The sequence below is a fragment of the Bos javanicus genome, chromosome 3 (genome assembly GCF_032452875.1).
Source record: "Bos javanicus breed banteng chromosome 3, ARS-OSU_banteng_1.0, whole genome shotgun sequence".
Classification (NCBI taxonomy): domain Eukaryota; kingdom Metazoa; phylum Chordata; class Mammalia; order Artiodactyla; family Bovidae; genus Bos; species Bos javanicus.
In genome coordinates this window covers 106,693,927-106,711,078 of record NC_083870.1, presented here as the reverse complement: position 1 = coordinate 106,711,078, position 17,152 = coordinate 106,693,927, and the positions used below count along the sequence as shown (strand labels likewise).

At 53.0% G+C, this 17,152-nt stretch overlaps 1 protein-coding gene across 4 annotated transcripts; it reads right to left on the bottom strand.

The window, feature by feature from the left end:
• Positions 1–1,440: 1,440 nt before the first annotated feature.
• HEYL (hes related family bHLH transcription factor with YRPW motif like) lies at positions 1,441–17,023 on the bottom strand. Of its 4 annotated transcripts, XM_061412404.1 has the most exons (6): positions 16,885–16,972; positions 15,128–15,257; positions 9,391–9,453; positions 8,289–8,372; positions 6,963–7,044; positions 1,441–4,402 (listed from the first exon to the last, which is right to left on the bottom strand). In XM_061412404.1, the coding sequence occupies exons 2-6, from the start codon at positions 15,182–15,184 to the stop codon at positions 3,729–3,731; spliced, it is 960 nt and encodes a 319-aa protein (XP_061268388.1). In that variant the 5' UTR covers positions 15,185–15,257; positions 16,885–16,972; the 3' UTR covers positions 1,441–3,728. The 4 variants fall into 4 exon arrangements, with proteins under 4 accessions (XP_061268388.1, XP_061268387.1, XP_061268390.1 ...); XM_061412403.1 differs by lacking the exon at positions 15,128–15,257 and having other exon boundaries at positions 9,391–9,457; positions 16,885–17,023; XM_061412406.1 differs by lacking the exon at positions 15,128–15,257 and having other exon boundaries at positions 16,885–16,969.
• Positions 17,024–17,152: the final 129 nt, after the last annotated feature.

The window sequence follows — 17,152 nt, the reverse complement described above, 5'->3', positions numbered from 1 at the left end:
CCTAAGACCACAGTCCTGATAAGTGAACAGAAATGGGGCCTGAACCTGAGAAGTCTGGCTTCAGTGCCCAGACTACCTGTCTTTCACTCTGCCACTGAAAACAGTGCTTGTCTCAGGCCATCTTCCAGAGCTGCCCCAAAGGATGTTCCCTTCATGGTTAGAACACCTCCCTTCATCCTCCTCCAGGAAGGCTTCCTTCCTGCACTTCCTTCCCTCACGACCCCTGCTAAGCAGAGGCTGATACCCCTTAGCCTTCTCAACAGACCTCCCTCTCACTCTCATTCCACCCAGCTGCCACTTAGAGGGTGCACCCCCTCAGGGGGACATTGTCCTCATCACCTCTGGCTCTGCCATGCCTGGCCTGGCATGGAGCAGACCTCTGTAAATGTTTGCCTGGATTCACCACAAGCCAAATCCATTGACGAGAACCGGGCCAAGAGTGGAGAACAAGACCTTCTGGCAGAAACGGCCTGCCTGTTCCCAGCTGTCAGAGTGCACTCCAGAGCAAGCACGCTCGTGCTTTTATTTGGCCAGAGTCCCCTCACCATTGGCCAGAACTTCCAGTCCCCTGGCCCTGGCTCTCAATGTGCTCTCCAGCCACCCCATGAAGTTGACCAGCACGGGGTTCAGCCCAGAGGAGCCCGAATCATCCAATAACACAAGTCTATAAGATTCCTCACCTCCCCCAGTTCATTTTTTCAACAAATATTGATTGAACCCTGACTTTGAGCCCAGCACCGTGCTTGGCACTGGATACAGGGTGGAGTGCAAACCAGGCATGGTCCCTGGCCTCATGGAGCTTATGCGCCAGTGGGGGAGACAGTTCACCAGCAAGTAAACACACAAATGGATGTGCAATGGTAAATTCCATAGGAGAAAAAAAGAATAGAGGACTCTGAGATAGAGTCAAGCCCAGTAGTCAGGGTGGGACTCTCTGAGGAGGTGACATTTCAGCCAAAGCCTGAGGGTATGAAGAGCTTTCAGCCTGCAAAGGGTAGAGGAAGAGCATCCTTGGCAAAGGGAACAGCAGATGCGAAGTCCTAGAAATGGGAATGAGGCTGGAGTAAGGAAGAAATGAAGGAAGGCCAGGGTGGGGGAAGGCCAGGGTGGGAGGAGCACAGGCAACAAGCTTGAGATTGGCAAGAAAAAGGCTGAAAGTGAATTTGGGAGCAGAAAAAAAAGAGCTTGGCTTTTATCCTTAGAATAATAGGGAAGTGGAGTAAGGACGTGAAACCAGGGTTGATATGCTATGGTTTGCATGTTTAGAGCTCTCTCTGGCTGTGCTGAGAACTGACTGGCAAAGCAAGAAGGAAGCAGAGTGACCTTTCGGAGGGCAGAGGTCTGGGGAGAGGTGCTGTGGCCAGAACAGGGTCGGGGCTGTGGGCTCAGAGAGAAATGGATGGACTCCAGACACATGCAAGAAGTAGAACTTTGCAGAGGTTTTCAGAAAAGCTAAAAAAAAAACTTTATTGAATATGTGTGACAACCCCAACGATGGGGTGGGAGTCAGCGGCACCAGAAAGGTTTGGGAACATAAACAAAGATACACGTGCCCTCAGCCATGGAAACCAATACACAGAGTCACTGTTTCCCCCACAGTCTCTCAGGGAGAATGAACCCGAGAGCAACTAAGACGCTGAAGGTCCTGGGTCATTCCTACCTCATTCAACGGTGTCAACTGATTCTTTTGAAACAGGGTATTTGAAACGTGAAAAACGTTTCCCACTATCCTGCCATGAGATGTTGGATTCTTGGGCTAGGAGGTGGTCAAACTGCAGGACTGGAGCACTGACCTGATGTCCGGGGAGCAGTGGCCGGGGAGGAGGAGGGTGCCAGGGAAGAGAGGAGGCGGGGGAGGGGCCTGCCCCTTGTAAGAAAGGTGAAGTTGGTCTTTGCCTTCCACCACCACCCTCTGTGGCCCCTCCCAACTCCAGGGAACCTGCTGGCAGCCCCCCTCCGTCTCTGTGTCCCTCAGCAGCAATCCCGGCCAGGGACCTGTTCCCTGAAATGACGTCTCTCTCTCTCCACACAGAAAGAGGTGGAAGACAGCAGAATCTGATCCAACCACCTCACACTGAGGCGTAAAAGAATGCCTTTAGTTCTTTATCCCTCCTTGAGGAATTCGCCTTCTCAAAAGAGCCTTCTGGGTCATTTAAATGATCTCTGCTCTCCTACCCACTTGTCTGAAAGGGCCCTTTCTCCCCAGGGCTTTTGCAAACTCTACTTTTTAAGCCCATGCAGTCTCCTCAAACTCAGCCTCTGGGGATGGTAGTTCCATCACAGGGTAGGGGTAGGAGACTCCTCCAGGGGTGGTAGAAGCATTTGATAACCGCACAGTCAGCACCAATGACTTGCCAGCGGGAGGGCCCCAAGGCCTTGGGGCAGCCAGGAGTTAACCAGCCCAGGGTCCTGGGCAAAAGCCACGTGGTGGGGGCACCCGGAGGCAGTCGGGGAAAGCAGATACTTGTCAATAGGCACAGAAGTGCTTCTTCATTTTAACAGCCATCTGGCAGCGCTGGGCGGGCGGTGTGTCAGCTCTGGCCCTCCCCATCTTGTTCAGTTTCTGTCCCACCGGGGGCGTCTCTGGGCCGTTTGTCTCCTTAGAGGGAAAGTGGCGGGCGGGAACTGGGGAACCCAAGGGCCTTTGGGCAAAGCCGGCCAGCACATGGAATCCCAGGTGAAGAGGATCCCAGGCCCTCGACCCACTGCGTGACCTTGAAGGGCCGAGCCGCCTCTGACTGTCCTTCTTCTCGCCCCTCCTCACAGCTATTTTTGTCCAGCCTGACAGCCCTTGGCGATCCCAGCCGTCTGGGCTCCGTGAGCCGGATGCAAACCAGGCAGCACAAACGTCTGGTGCTGATTCCCAAGAGGATTCCTCTCTGGACGCCGTCACGTGGGAACGCGGCTTCTGTGCTGTGTATCCGACGGGGCCACAGGCCCGGAGGAGGTGACCATCCGGGAGGCAGGGAGCCGGGTTCTCTGCTGCACAAGCCTGGCTCCTGTCTGGGGACACTGTCTGAGGCCTGGGGGTGAGGACACCCAGTCACGGAGCCCAGAGACCTCCCAGCTGTGTGCAGAGAGCTGTGGTCACCTGAAGGGTGGGTGTCGGCAGCTGGGAAGAGCGTAGGCGCCGGCCCTGCTGGGCTCCCAGTCCCCAGTCTTGGCTGTGGTGGACAGCAGGTCTGTTCTGGGGTTCACTGGGATGGGGAGCAGATAGGTGGGCTGGGGCAGACAGGGTTCCCAGGAGACCTCTTAGTGGCCCCGTGTGGTTTCTATCTCAGGAAGTGAAACAGACACTATGTTCCGGCCCAGGGGCCTGGGAAGGCTGCAGCCAGGCAGTCACTGCGCCTGGCTGGGGTCTGATCTCTGGGGAAGCAGCACGCCTTAGGTCATTGGGCCTTTTAAAGCGTTGTTCCCAGACCTGAGATTAACGCCTCCTGCCCCTTGTGTTCTCAGGCAGAAAGGGGGTCCGGGCACAGTTCTTGGGGGACTCTCCTGGGACTCCTCTGTCCAGGGAGGACATGAGACCCAGACTCTGAGATCAGAACAGCTCCAGGAGAAGCTGGGACAAGCAGTGAGGAGGGGAGATGGGCCAAAGGAGGAGGGTTCCTTGGATGGGTGAAGATACCTTCATACATAACCAGTCCAGGAAGCAGAGCAGAAAAGGCAACGCCGTTTTTAGAACTCCTAGAAAAAGAACTCTCCTCCTTCCTGGGGGCAAAGCCAGCTCAGAAAGCCCCAACTTCAGTGATCTCGGAGACCCAGGAGCGGCAAAGCATAGCTCCTGCTGGCCTCCCAGCTAGCCCCGGGGAAGAGGGCCTGGGGGCAGGAACAGCCATATAAGCAGGAGACCCCACCATGCCAGGGGAGACAGGGGAAGGAGACCGAAGGAGGGGTGCCATGTGGCTGCCCCTGGTGGCCCTGCCACTGGGGGCCGCAGGCAGGGGGGCAGCTGGCCTTTCCAGGGGGCGTGCCCTCCGGGTAGAAGATGCCCCTCGACTGGGCAGCAAATTCCTCCGGGCTGGCAGGATGGTGCCAGCAGCTCTGCGCAAGGGGGCTGCTCGGAGGGCCGGGATGGGGTAAGCCAGAGAGGAGGCATTGGGAAGCATGGGACCAGGCACTCTTCCTAGGATGGCGAGCTGGTTGCTCGGGGCAGAGAGCCCTGGACAGCTGTGGAAGAAGGACCAGGGCCAGGCAGGGAAGGCCAATGGGCCGGGAGGTGTGGGTGAAGGCTCCATCTCGGCTGCATAGCTGTTGAGGTGGGAGAGAAGGCGGATCCGCACGGGGTCTGCACGGCTGCTGGGTCCTTCCAGGACCCCCAGGTACCTGATGACCTCAGTGAGGCACTCCCGAAAACCGATGCTCCGGAAGTCGACCGCCAGGGCTCGAGCATCAAAGAATCCTGAAAAGTGAGGCATGATGAGGGCATGCCGGGCAGGGGACAAGCACAGAGCCTGAGATCAGACTGTCCTGAGTTCTGAACCTGCTTTCCTCACTCACCCCCTTTGTAACCTTGGGCATGTCACCTCACCTTTCTGAGATCCAGTCTCCCCATCTGTAAAGTGGGAGTGGTAAAGAACCCGCCTGCCAATGCAGGGGACACAGGTTTGATCCCTGGGTCAGGAAGATCCCCTGGAGGAGGAAATGGCAACCCATCCCAGTATCTTGCCTGAAAAATTCCATGGACAGATGTGCCTGGTGGAGTACAGTCCATGGGTTTGTAAGAGTTGGATACAAATGAGCACATGCACACACACCTGGGGTTGAGGAGGTGAGGTCTGAGGACCAAATAAATTCACTAACCACAGAGCATTATAAAATATATTGTTTTCATCATAACTCATGATTAACCCAAAGAAGAAACTCTGTGGCCAAGATAACTTCATTTAAGCAGACGCTTGCCAGGTGTACACAGAGGTGTGGAACAGCTCTGAGGATGGGGTGGATGCTGGGCAGTGGTGTAAGAGCCATCAGAGCTGGGAGAGTCCTTGGAGAGGGGAGCGGAGAGTAGCAATGGAGCGTGAGGTCTTCGGAGGCCAGCTGATTGACCATGGACTTAACCAGCACTCTGACTACAGACAAGATTCTTAATCTTTCCATGTCTCAATTTCCCGAGCTGTGAAATGGGCATGTAACAGTACTTGCTACACACAGAAGGGAGGACAAAATGAAATGGTGCACAGAAATACCTAACAAATGAAAAGTGAACTATCATTTATATGACTGCTTGGGCCCCCATAGGTATTGGAGTTTGTTTCCCAGCACAAAGTGCAGTCTAGGAAGCAGGATCCCACCCTGGAGCTCAGCTGCTGCCCTCAAGCCAGAGACCCTGTTTTGGGGACCTGTTAATTTGGGGTGACCAGGGGGACTGCCAACAAGAGTATTCACATTCTCACTGCCTCTCCACTCCTGCCCCTCTCTCAGTCACCTTCTGGGCAAGGATGGAACAGCCCCATTGAGGACTGGCCTCATGATCATGGCAACAAATATCAGTCCCCTGGTTCATGGTTGAGGCCCCCACAGAGGGACAGCTTGGCAGGAGACTATGTTTGGAGCCAGGCCTCCCTGGAGGCAAGACCTGGCCCTGGTGTCTACTTAGTTGTGCAACTTTGAGCAAAGTAAATCACCTCTCTCTGTAGACTGTTCTTTTTTCACTGACATTTGCTGGGTTCTTCCTAAGTACTTAATTTGCACTAGCTAATTTGAACCTCATAAAAACCTATCATTAGTCCCATTTCAGAGATGAGGAAACTGAGGAATAAAGGGCTTAAATCAATCATCTAAGGTCCTAAAACTAGTAAGCAATAAAGTCAGGGTTCAGATCCAAAGCCAGTGCTCTCAGCCACAATTCTCTGTCTTTCCATCAGCCCTTAGCCAGAATACAGTGAGGACACCACCACCCACCCTCGAGATTCTTATGAGAATCAAATGAGATAACATTAGAGAAAGCATTTTGGAAACTATAAAATGATGCCAAAATATTAGTCACTATTTTTCTTTAAATTGGATAAATATAAATGTAGCTTGAACTGTCTCCTCCCTTGGTTGATTAGAGACAGTTTCCACTGTCAGCCATGCATTCCTTTAGTGGAAGTTTTCCAAGTCACTCCTTGCAGCAGGGTCACCAGGCATGTTTGCTAAACTGGCAGATTCCTACACTCCAATCCAGACCTGCTGCCTTGGGATGGCTGGGCTGTGACCCACGACTCTGCCTGCGCCTACATGACACCGCTGCACACCAAGGCTTGAGAGGCACCAGGCTGGCTCACTTAAAATGCAACTGTCTCCTTGACGGGTAGCAAGTTAAGGTTTCAGGGCTTAAGTCTTCACAGCCAAGGTCTGTGGAGCTTTCACAGTTTCCCAACGGTGAAATTACGAAAACACACAGAGCACCTTCAAAATTTCCATTTGCCCAGAAGTCTTTTAAAAACCGCAGTTCCGTGACTTTTTTGTAGTGGACTAGCTCAAAATCACAGAATGAATTACATTTGCATCTTACTACCATCCCACAACTGATCTTTAACTGTGAGTGTGGCAAGTTCCCCCCAACACCACCAAGATCACAAGAGTCCAAAAGCCTAGATCAGTGGGTTGGCACACCAATGAACCGCCATGGCTAAAAATCTCCCACTGGGATTGCACTGAGAATGCGCTCATTCAGGCCGATGCTTAACAAGGCCCTGGAGGAAGGGAGGGACCAGTAGTCTGTTATAGAAGAGTTCCTCCAAGGTTCAAGGTTGGCAGGAGTGGAGCTGAAGAAAGGCCAGGACACAGGGAGACAATGAAAGTAGAGAGGGTGATGCCAAAGGAAGAAGAGAGACAAGCTCTGCTTCAGCCCCTCTGTGAACAGTGAGCTCCACGAGGGCAGGGACCGTGTCTGCTTTGCTCACCACTGTATCCCCAGGGCCCAGCCCCCAAATACTGGCTGTAGGAATGACTCCGGGAGAGTTTAGGATCAGTACCTGTGCCTCCAGTGGCGTGGAGCATTTTCAAGTGATCTACCGTCATCTGCAGGACCTCAGCTTTCTCCAGCTTGGAGGAGCCCTGTGTGTACAGAAGACAGAAGAGCGATGGTCTTTAGCTGACCTCTGTCACTCACCTCCCCTGCACAGCGTAATCAACACTCATTGCCTCAATTTTCCCCTCTTCCTCCAGTTCCACCAGTGCCTGAACCTGGGCTTCTCTTTTGGCCAAGCTTTCCAAAGCTAATAGATTCTCTTCGGTTCTCATTTTAGCCTGCTCTACCATCAGTTCCTAAACGCCCTCCTCCCCTGTCTTCTTGCTCTAACTGACCCTTAAAACAGTGGTGTTCCCAGTGGGTGATGGCCCACTTTTCTTGCTCTGTGCAATCTCCTCAGAGGGTCCCCTCTACCTCCGTGGCTTCCAGCACCATCACCAGAATGTCACTCCTGCATACCCACCTGCCTCCTAGATCAGCTTTTCCAGAAATCCAACTTCATACTCACTACACACACACCCAAGATCTGGCTCATAGTCTTACCCCAAAGCACCTGCTCGTCCTTCATTCTCTCTTGGGAAATGTTTCTGGAGACTCCAGCATCACCTGGTCTCCCAGGTGAAACCTAAGGGCTGGACTCTCCATGCGAGTCCCTTGAAGGTAGGTACTGAGTCTAGTTCATGGCTGGGCTTGTGAAGGTTTTAGTAAAGGTCGGTGGAACGACTCACTTGTTCTCTCCAGCAAAAGGAAGTCACAGGACCTATGATGGTGCCGTAGTGCACACAGTGAGAGTCTTTGAGGCTGTCTGATTGATTCAACTGTCTGACTCCCGACTGGAGTCCCTCCACCCCAGCATGTTCAATGACAGAGCCTTACTCCCCAAGCAGCCTGTTCTACTTTCACATAGCTCTGGAAATGTCAGTAGTGCCGAGGGACAGGGCACTTTAGGATCACACAGTCTGTTCCAGTTCCACTCTGCTATTTACTAGCTGTGTGATCTGGAGTACGGAGTAAGTTACCTCACCTCTCTGTGTTTCAGTTTCCTCACCTGTGCAATGGGCATCATAGTCCCAATCCTTCGGCATCATTTGAGGATTGAATTCAACCCGATGATGGACATAAAGCCACAGCCCCTAAGACACCCCAAAAGCCACAGCCCCTAAGACACCTTGGTCAATTTGAATTTCCATCACCCTTATTCCTGGCCATCGACAGGCACTTCATGGCACTTCAGGCAGCTGCCACCAATCAATAAGAGATGCCATGAGAAGTGAATCCTATCTGCAATCCACACTGTATTTCCTCGAGCACATTCAGCAGTGTCACATACCTGCTTCTCAAAGGCAGTGGGGACCAAGCGCCGCAGTTCAGAAAGGCTGCTGTTGATGCGGTCCCGGCGCCGTTTCTCTATGATCTAAAAAGCAATGAGGAAAGAAACAAAAACCAAGTAGGCACTTCATCACAGTTTCCAACATGTTTTGATGGGCACTGACTCATATCTTCCTTCACAATATTCCTGTGAGGGCAATAAATCCATTCTTACATTATGGAGGAAGAAAATAAGGCTCAGAGAGGGGCAGCAATTTGCTTAAGGTCACACAGCAAGGAAGTTCAAGGCTGGGAATAGAACTCAGATCTCTTGTCTTGATCTGAGGAGTGATATTCAACACATTTAACCACTGATACAACAGGGCACCAATCAATTAGAATACAAACACCAGCCACAGCCCCAGAGCAGACCCTGGAGACCTCTGCTGGGCCAGGGAGACCCCCTTCAGTTGCTGGGTCATGAAGTCAAGGAGTCCTAGGCATGGCTCTCTGCAGCTGGGAAGGCCTTTCATTCCCAAGAGCTCATTCTCAGCTCATGACACTGGTAGCGGAATGCTTATCTCAGGATGGAAATTATGACGCCCATTTTACTGACAAAGAGAATGAGGCTGGATGGAGAAGGTTTTTTGTTTAGTGAGTGGTGGGGCTGGTCTCTGCTGGATTCTGGGTCTCTGGACTTCCAGGACAGAAGCATGGCTACATCCTTCTTCTGTCCCCCTAACTCACCCCTCAGCACACTGGGAGGGAGTGAAAGTTCCTGGCTCAGAGAGAAGTGGGGAAGACTGGGATAATTAATAATGGCTAGCTGCGTGTCACCTTTTGTTCTGAGCACATTATATTAATTCACTTCAAAACAGCCCTTTGAGGAAGGTGCCATCCTGATTTCAGTTACACAGATGAGACAATGAGGCACAGAGAGCTTAAGTGCCTGCTCAAGGTCACTCAGCTTGCTACCGGCAGAACTGGGACTTGAACCCAGGCAGCATCACTTCCCCGCTCCCCCCACCCCCTGGGGGGTGTTTCTGACCAGGGTTTTCTGGGCCAGGCCCCTGGGAACTCAGGGCAAACCTCTGTTCCGCAAATCTGCTGAGAAAGACACTCACCCCTCTGCGTTTCTTTCTGGCTTGCATTTGTGAAGGGCTGGGGGTGGACAGCGGCCGGGCCATCTGGCTGGAGAGGAAGAGAAAGGCTGATTTTTTAGAGGACCATCTCCCTGGCCTGGGCTGACCTCAGAGCCGGCTGTAGGCGGGCACAGCCCCCTCCCAGCGCCCGAGGTCTCCCAGGCCCGGGGATAGGAGGCACAGGGCAGGCGTGGGTGGGGACGCTTTCTCTCCCCTTCTCCCCGGGGGCTCTTTTCTCCTTGGGCCAAGTCCTCCCCTGCACCGAGTTTCCTGCCCCAGTGTGGCCGGCGGCTGGGGCCATGGGATGGGGGGGCTTGACTCTCGCCCGGACCTGACCCACTGGGCCTCGGCCCCTGCCCCTCGCCCTCGGGAGAACCGCACCCGGCCAACCGGCTCCTGCAACCCGATCCCCCGGGCGGGGCGGGCGAGGGCACGGGCGGCGGCGGCGGCAAGGCCGGGCCGGCGGGTTGGGTTTCAGAGGGAGCCGCTGGGAACGAGCGTGGAAAGAACAGATGCCGCCGCTTCCCACGGGCCGGGCGCGCCGGCCGCCCGCCCTCCGCCCGCCTGCAGCTGCCGCCTCCTCCCACGCTGCGCGGCCAGGCCGAGGGGGAGGCAGCATCTGGGTCACAGGCCCCTCTCGGACTCTGGGGACGCGGCCCCGGCCTGCCCAGAAAGCCCTAGCCTCGCATCGCTTCGGGCCTCCGGTCCGCCGCGCTTGGCTGAAGGATGGATGTTTGCTCACACCCCAGGAGTTCCCATCACGTGGAGGAGGCTCAGCCCTCTGGGGCTTTCTGTGCCCGTCTGATATTCTCAGCCCAACTGCTTGCCGTCTTAAGGGTCTCCTGCTTCAGAGGCTCTCCTGGAGTGAAGGGGATTTGCTGGGCTGCACTTAGGATCATTCGTTTGGCCAACATGCCAGGGGCCCCACTCAGACCTAGGACTGGACTGGATGCCCTCGGCCAGGCCCCGGACCCCCAGAGCCCAGCTCCCATTGAAGATATCACAGCCACAAATCACTGCAGACAAGGGGACTCCTCCTGCTTTTTCAGACACACATCTGAACAGGAACCCAAGAGCTCCTCTCCACCTAAAACCTCCCCGCACCCTCCCCACCCCCGCCCGGGTTCTCATCTCAGCAAAGGCACCCATCTCCCATTTCTGCAAGGTGAGCACTCGACCACCATCTTTGATTCCTTCTCTGTCCTCACCTATCCCATCAAAACCTGCCCACTCATGTCTAAAATATATTTTACATCTGTCCCCCATATCTCCATTGCCAATCTTAGGATCAAGCCTCTATCACCTTTCTAGTCTGCAGGAGTCTATTGTATCCCACTACCCCCTACAAGCAGGCAGAGAGATCATCTAAATGCAAATGCTGGGACCTCCTTGGTGGTCCAGTGGTTAAGACTTTGCTTTCTTATGTAGGGGGTGCAGGTTTGATCCCTGGTCGGGGAAGCTAAGATCCCACATGACTCGTGGCCAAAAAACCAAAATATAAAACAGAAGGAATGACATATACATTACCATATGTGAAATGGATACCTAATGGGAAGTTGGTATATACCAGGGAACTCAACCTGTGACAACCTAGAGGGTAGGATCGGGTAGGGGTGGGGTGGGGTTAGGTTCAAGAGGGAGGGGAAATATGTATACTTAACAGCTGATTAGCACTGTTTTATGGCAGAAGCCAACACAAAATTGTAAAGCATCTATCTTCCAAATAAATTAACAACAAAAAATCCCAGAAACAATATTGTAACAAATTCAATAAAGAAGTTAAAAAAAAAAAAAGTCTTTAGTATTTCCCTGGTGATCCAGTGGTTAAGAATCCACCTGCCAATGCACAGGATGCGGGTTCGATCCCTGCTTGGAGAAGATTCCCTGCACCACGACTACGGAGCCCGAGCACTGCAGCCCACGCTCTGTAACCACAGAGGTTACCGTGGTTGTGTTGTGCTCAGTCGTGTCCGACTCTCTGCGACCCTACGGACTATAGTCCACCAGGCTCCTCTGTCCCTGGAATTTTCCAGGCGAGAACACTGGAATGGATTGCTGTTTCCTGTTCCAGGGGATCTTCCCGACACAGGGATAGAACCCACATCTCTTGCAGCTCCTGCACTGGCAGGTAGATTCTTTACCACGGTGCCACCTGGGAAGACAGTAACAAGAGAAGCCACCACAATAAGAAACCTGAGTCCTGCAACCAGAGAGTGGCCCCCACTCACTGCAACTAGAGAGCCCATGTGCAGCTTCGAAGGCAGAGCGCAGACAAAAATAAATAATTTTTTTTAATCTTAAAAAAAAAAAATCAGATCATGTCTCTCTCTTAAACTCCTCACGACTTCCCAAAGATCAAGGCCATCATCTTTCAGGTAGCCCCGCTGGCCCGTCACCTCCTAGACGCAACTCTTTTCGGCTCTGTGTGCTCAGCTTGTGAATGCACTAATCCCTTCTTGTGGTGTCACATACTGTTCCCCTGGTCCACCCCATCTCCTCACACCAACTCCAGCCCCTGTGCCTAGTAACTTCTACCACCTTTCAGATCTCAACTCAAATGCCAACTTCCTGGGGCAGTCTTCTCTGACATCACCCCTCCCACCCGATACTTGATTGTCTATCTCTCCATGAAGTCCATAAGTTCCATGAAGCCATGAACCATGTCTGTCTCATTCACAGTTGTACCCGGTACTCAGCAAAGCCTAGAACATGACAGAGCTCATAGTTGAGCTCCGTCTCCTGCCCTTGCCTTTGGCATCACTGAAGGACAGAGAGGTGACACCATAAAATCCGACGTCTTAGGCCTTCATGAAACAGCATATGTGACTCACCCGGAGAGTTCTAGCCCACTTGACAACGCTCTTGGCATTAGAGGCTGGATCATTTTCATCACTGCTCAAAGAGAGAAGGTTGCAAGGGAGACCAGATCAACATTTGCCAAACCTACTGCTATGGCCCTGGCTTTGTCCAGCTACATCTGGAAAAGGCTATTTCCATCCAAACATCTGGACAAGAATGTAAGGCGGGTGAAAACTCCTGGGAGGGATGGCTCAGCAAGCTAGGCCCAGGGCTCAAGGGGCCAGATCCTGAGATCTGTAGGGCGGCTTGTTTACAAAGCTTCACTCCGGACAAGCCACAAGAGCCAAGGTCTACTAAGAAACAGGGCCTTTGTCCCTCCAGGGTAGGTAAGGTGTCTCCAGGGGTATTGGGTTAGCACTGTGCGCGTCACTGCCTCTCAGCCTGATCCCTCCTCAGGGACCATCTGCTGGAGGCTGACACCCCCCTTTCAGGGGAGCTCAGCCATCCCTTTCCCCACCCTCCTGATTCTCTGCAGTGTCATCCCTCTCCCTCCACTCTTGTATCCCACAGGCATGCCTCATATCACAGCTTTCCAGGCATCACTACAGGTATTAATACTTCTCTGAGGGACAGCCCCATTTCACCCAGGCATCACCACAGGTATTAATACTTCACTCCTTTGAGGGAGAGCCCCATTTCACCTGGGCATCACCACAGGTATTAATACTTCACTCCTTTGAGGCAGAGCCCCATTTCACCCGGGCATCACCCCAGGTATTAATACTTCACTCCTTTGAGGGAGAGCCCCATTTCACCCGGGCATCACCCCAGGTATTAATACTTCACTCCTTTGAGGGAGAGCCCCATTTCACCTGGGCATCACCACAGGTATTAATACTTCACTCCTTTGAGGGAGAGCCCCATCTCATGGATGAGGATGCTGAGCATGGGGAGCTACAGCAGCTTGCCCAGCCTATGCAGCTGCTGAGAAGCAAAGCCCACGTGGGAATCCATGTCTTCTGGCTCCAAATTCAGCATTGTTTTCCCTCCTAATTCCTACTTCCTGTCTGTCTGAATAGCCCTCCAGTCCCCTTAGCCGTACAGCTCCCAAGAGCCCAGCCAGAGCGAGCTCTTTTCCAGGCTGTGATCTGGCCCTGACACCGGGAGAGGGTGTGAGAGCTTCTTGACTGAGAGCCTGAAAATAAAGCAGATTTTCAGGGACTCAGAGAAAATACATTGAGTCCCAAGATCGGTTCCATGGGCATCAAGGGATCCCTAGCCAGAATTCTGGGGTGGTCTCTTGAGGGAGAGGCAGCGTTCCAGGTGGTCTGGCCACCAGTCATGACCACTGTCAGCGGTCAGCCTCAGTTCCTTTTAGAGAAATACCCTGAGGAGCCTTTGCAGGTGACCCCATTCATTTTCCATCAACCAGAGGCAGACTCACAATGTCTCCAGTGAAAGGCTCTCACAGAGCATTCAGCCCATTTGTAAAATGTGGAAACTCAGAGAGGGGAAGGGATCTGCTCCAGGTCACACAGCAAATTAAACGAAATTCCAGAGCTGAAGCCAAGTCTACTGGTTTTTCATCCACTGCTCCCCATGTAGTCATCATCCCACCGTGTATACTTCATAGCCAGTACTTTCTGTTCTAGACAGCACTTCCACATTTGCTTGTTTCATTTATCATACAATAACTCTGTGCGTTAAGTATTGGGGCCATTTCACCGTAAGGAAAAATAATCATTTGATAGCTGAAGGGACAGAGACACAAAGTCCAGTCTACAGACATCCAGGCTTTTCATCAGACCATGCTGCCTCATGAACATGGCACCTTCCAACTAAACAGTGACCCCTTAGAGAGCAGTTTTTTTAAAAATTAATTAGGCTGCATTGGCTCTTCATTGACTCACAGGGCATCTTTCCCTGAGGTGCAAGGACTCTCTCGTTGTGACCCATGGGCTTAGTGGCTCCACGGCATGTGGGATCTTAGGTCCCTGCCCGTGGATGGAACTTGTGTCTTGTGCATTGCAAAGGGGATTCTTAACCACTGAACCATCAGGGAAATCCCTAGAGAGCAGCTTTATTTGGATATGCCTTAAGTCCATTACCCTATCAAAGCCTCATCCTGTGAGGTAAGGTATTAGCATCCCCATATTGTAAAGGAAGAAAACTGGGATTCAGAAAGGGGTAGTCACTTGCCTAAGTTAATGGTGGTGAGAGTCACACACAAGTCTGTCTGACTTCAAAGGCCACCATGTGCCTCAAATCATGTAGAAGCAGCCCACAGACCCTGAACCAGTGCCTGACATGTGGCATGGTGCTCATTAAATTTTTGCAGAGGGGAAGGGGAGAGGTATATTCCCAGTTTGGACCCACATGTGTCAGGGGGCTGGGTTCAGATAGGAGCTCTGAGGGTGATTCTCACATGTGGGGCAGGACACGGCCACCAGGCAGATGCCCACAGTGACAACAGAACACGCCCTGCTCTTTACTCTGAGTGGGGAGGGCTTTGAGCCCTGCCTCTGACCCTGGGGAGAGGCTGGCTGCTTCAGTCCCCTGGCCCTCGCCACTGTTTATCTGGCTTTCTTTGTCCATGAAGCTCTTCTTCTCAGAGAGTTCCCTGAGGGCAGAGGCTGAGCAGGATACATCTGGGCACCCCCCTCCCACCCACACCCAGCCCAGGGTCTGGGCCACAGCAGGCATCGTTCAGCGCTCCCTGAATTAAAGCATTGATGTCTGCCTGGGGGAGGGCCTTTTGGTGAGTGCTACAAAGAGGGGTCTATAAGTCCGCCTCTGCCAGATGTCCAACTGCTTTCTCTCCTCTGAGGGGGTCTGCTCGCCAGAGAATCTAGACAGTCTCAAAAAATGGGCTCTGGTTGAAAGGACAAAATGTTGTATAGGAAAAAAAACAACTACGTACCGATCCTTTATGCCATAGTCCAAATGCCACTGCCTTCAGGAAGTCCTCCTGGCACATTTGGTTGTGCGTGACCTCTCCCCGTTCAGGTGCCCTCACAGCTCACAGTCTGTCTCTCCTTCCATCTTCCATCCTGCCCATGGACTTTGTGTGACCTGGCAGGTCACTGACCAGGCTGCAAATTCTTGGGAGGACAGAAGCCAGCTCCCATTGGCCTAGCTCTCTGACACCAATTTCACGCCTCTGATTCATGAAGACCCAATGACACTGAGCTTGAGACACCTCCCCCAACCCCCCCATCCCACCCCCCCACCACATGGCGTTGGTCCCTTCCTCTGCTCCCAGCAGGCACAGACTCAGAGAACTGATTCTTTAAATAGCAGTTTCTGCTAAACAATTTTTAAAGGCTAGTAAGTTGCATAGGGAATTGTATTATATACTCCCAAACCTCATGGACAGGAAATTACCTCCTATTATAAGCTAGAAATAATTGGAAGGTGGTGGCCCTTTACTGGACTCGTGATTGAAAAGGATCCCCTGGTCTCAGAAAACTGGAGCTCACTGAAATTATGACATACTCTCAGAAACATCCCTAAGAATGAACGGAATTCCCTTTGCAAATCTAGTCTAGAGATTCAGGTTTAGATGAGCCAGGAGGCCTCCCTTTTCTACTCCCTGTTCTCCTTTATTTCCTGATGAGGAAACAGGCTCACAAACAGAAAGCAATGGCCCAAGGTCAAACGGTGAGTTGATGGCAGATTTGAGGCTAGGACCCAGGCCTGCAGGCTACAGTCAGTCCCCACTGCTCTTTCAAGTCCTGGGTATCACATATGGAGTGCCTGATACTAATTAAGCATTTGCTATGTACTAGGCTCTGTGTGAAGCTTTTGATATAGGTTATCTCATTTGATTTTCCTAATAATCCTATGAGGTCAGATCTATTATTTATACCCATTTTACGGATGAAGAAACCGAAACTTAGCTTGTTCACAAAACTTGGATGTAGCAGAGCTTTTACAAGTCTAGTTTGTTCTACAGGTTTGACACCAGGTCTGAAAATGTACCAAGAGTTGAAAGACATTGGCAACAGGCTCTTGTGGTAGAAAGGGCACTGGAATTGACTGGAGTCGAGGCCCTTGCATTGACCATGGGCAAGTCAGCGATTATTTTTTTCAATATTCAAACCTTAATTCCAAAGTCCAGTTTGCTTAAGGGGTATTTTCTTCCCCTGCAAATTTTTCTGTGTGTAGTATATGAAAACCCACTCCAGTGTTCTTGCCTGGAGAATCCCAGGGACGGGGGAGCCTGGTGGGCTGCCGTCTATGGGGTCGCACAGAGTCGGACACGACTGAAGCGACTTAGCAGCAGCAGCAGCAGCAGTATATGAAAAGTGCACCCAAGCTAGAGTAGAATTAAGAAGGTGTGGTTACTCTTCATAGCCACTGCATTCTGAACCGGGGGTGTGATACCAACAGCCCGGGAGGGTTCCTAAGATCTTCAGGGAAAGTCCTTGCCAGTAGCCTCGCCCGGGCACTTAGAAAGACATCGCCAACCGGACCTCAGACCCCGAGCTGAACTCTCCCTCCATGAAGCATCCCCAGCCCTAAACGGCGGAGACGCGCGGGATCCTGGATATTCGTGTGCGTAACAGTGGCGCCACACCTGCGTCGCCCCAGGATTCGCCCAGCGCTCGCCAGCCCGGCGGACGGCCTCGCAGCCGGCTCGCCTCCGCGCGCCCCGCAAACCCCAGCCCGCCTTACCTCAGCTCGCCTTCGCGGCCCACGTCGATGGGTCCGTCGGACTCGCTGTCGGAGCCGCTCGGCTCCCGGGGCCGCTTCATCATGAACGCGGGCTGCACGGGTCTCCGCCGGGCGGCGCGGGCGGCGAGCCGGGAAGTCGGGCCCCGCCCCGGCCCCGCCCCGGGGGCGCCGCCACCGCCCTTTCCCAGGGCCCTTTCCTGCGCCGCAGCCCCGGGCGCCCCCTCGCCCCCGCCGTGACGCGCTGGCCGAGCCGTGGGAAGGCCCCGGG

Coding starts and splice junctions, on each gene's coding strand:
- HEYL (XM_061412403.1), bottom strand. CDS start 16,967: ATGATGAAGCGGCCCCGGGAGCCGAGCGGCTCCGACAGCGAGTCCGAC. Junction 8,373..9,390: donor CCAGAAAGAAACGCAGAGGG/GTGAGTGTCTTT, acceptor ATTGCTTTTTAG/ATCATAGAGAAACGGCGCCG. Junction 7,045..8,288: donor CCACTGCCTTTGAGAAGCAG/GTATGTGACACT, acceptor CTGTACACACAG/GGCTCCTCCAAGCTGGAGAA.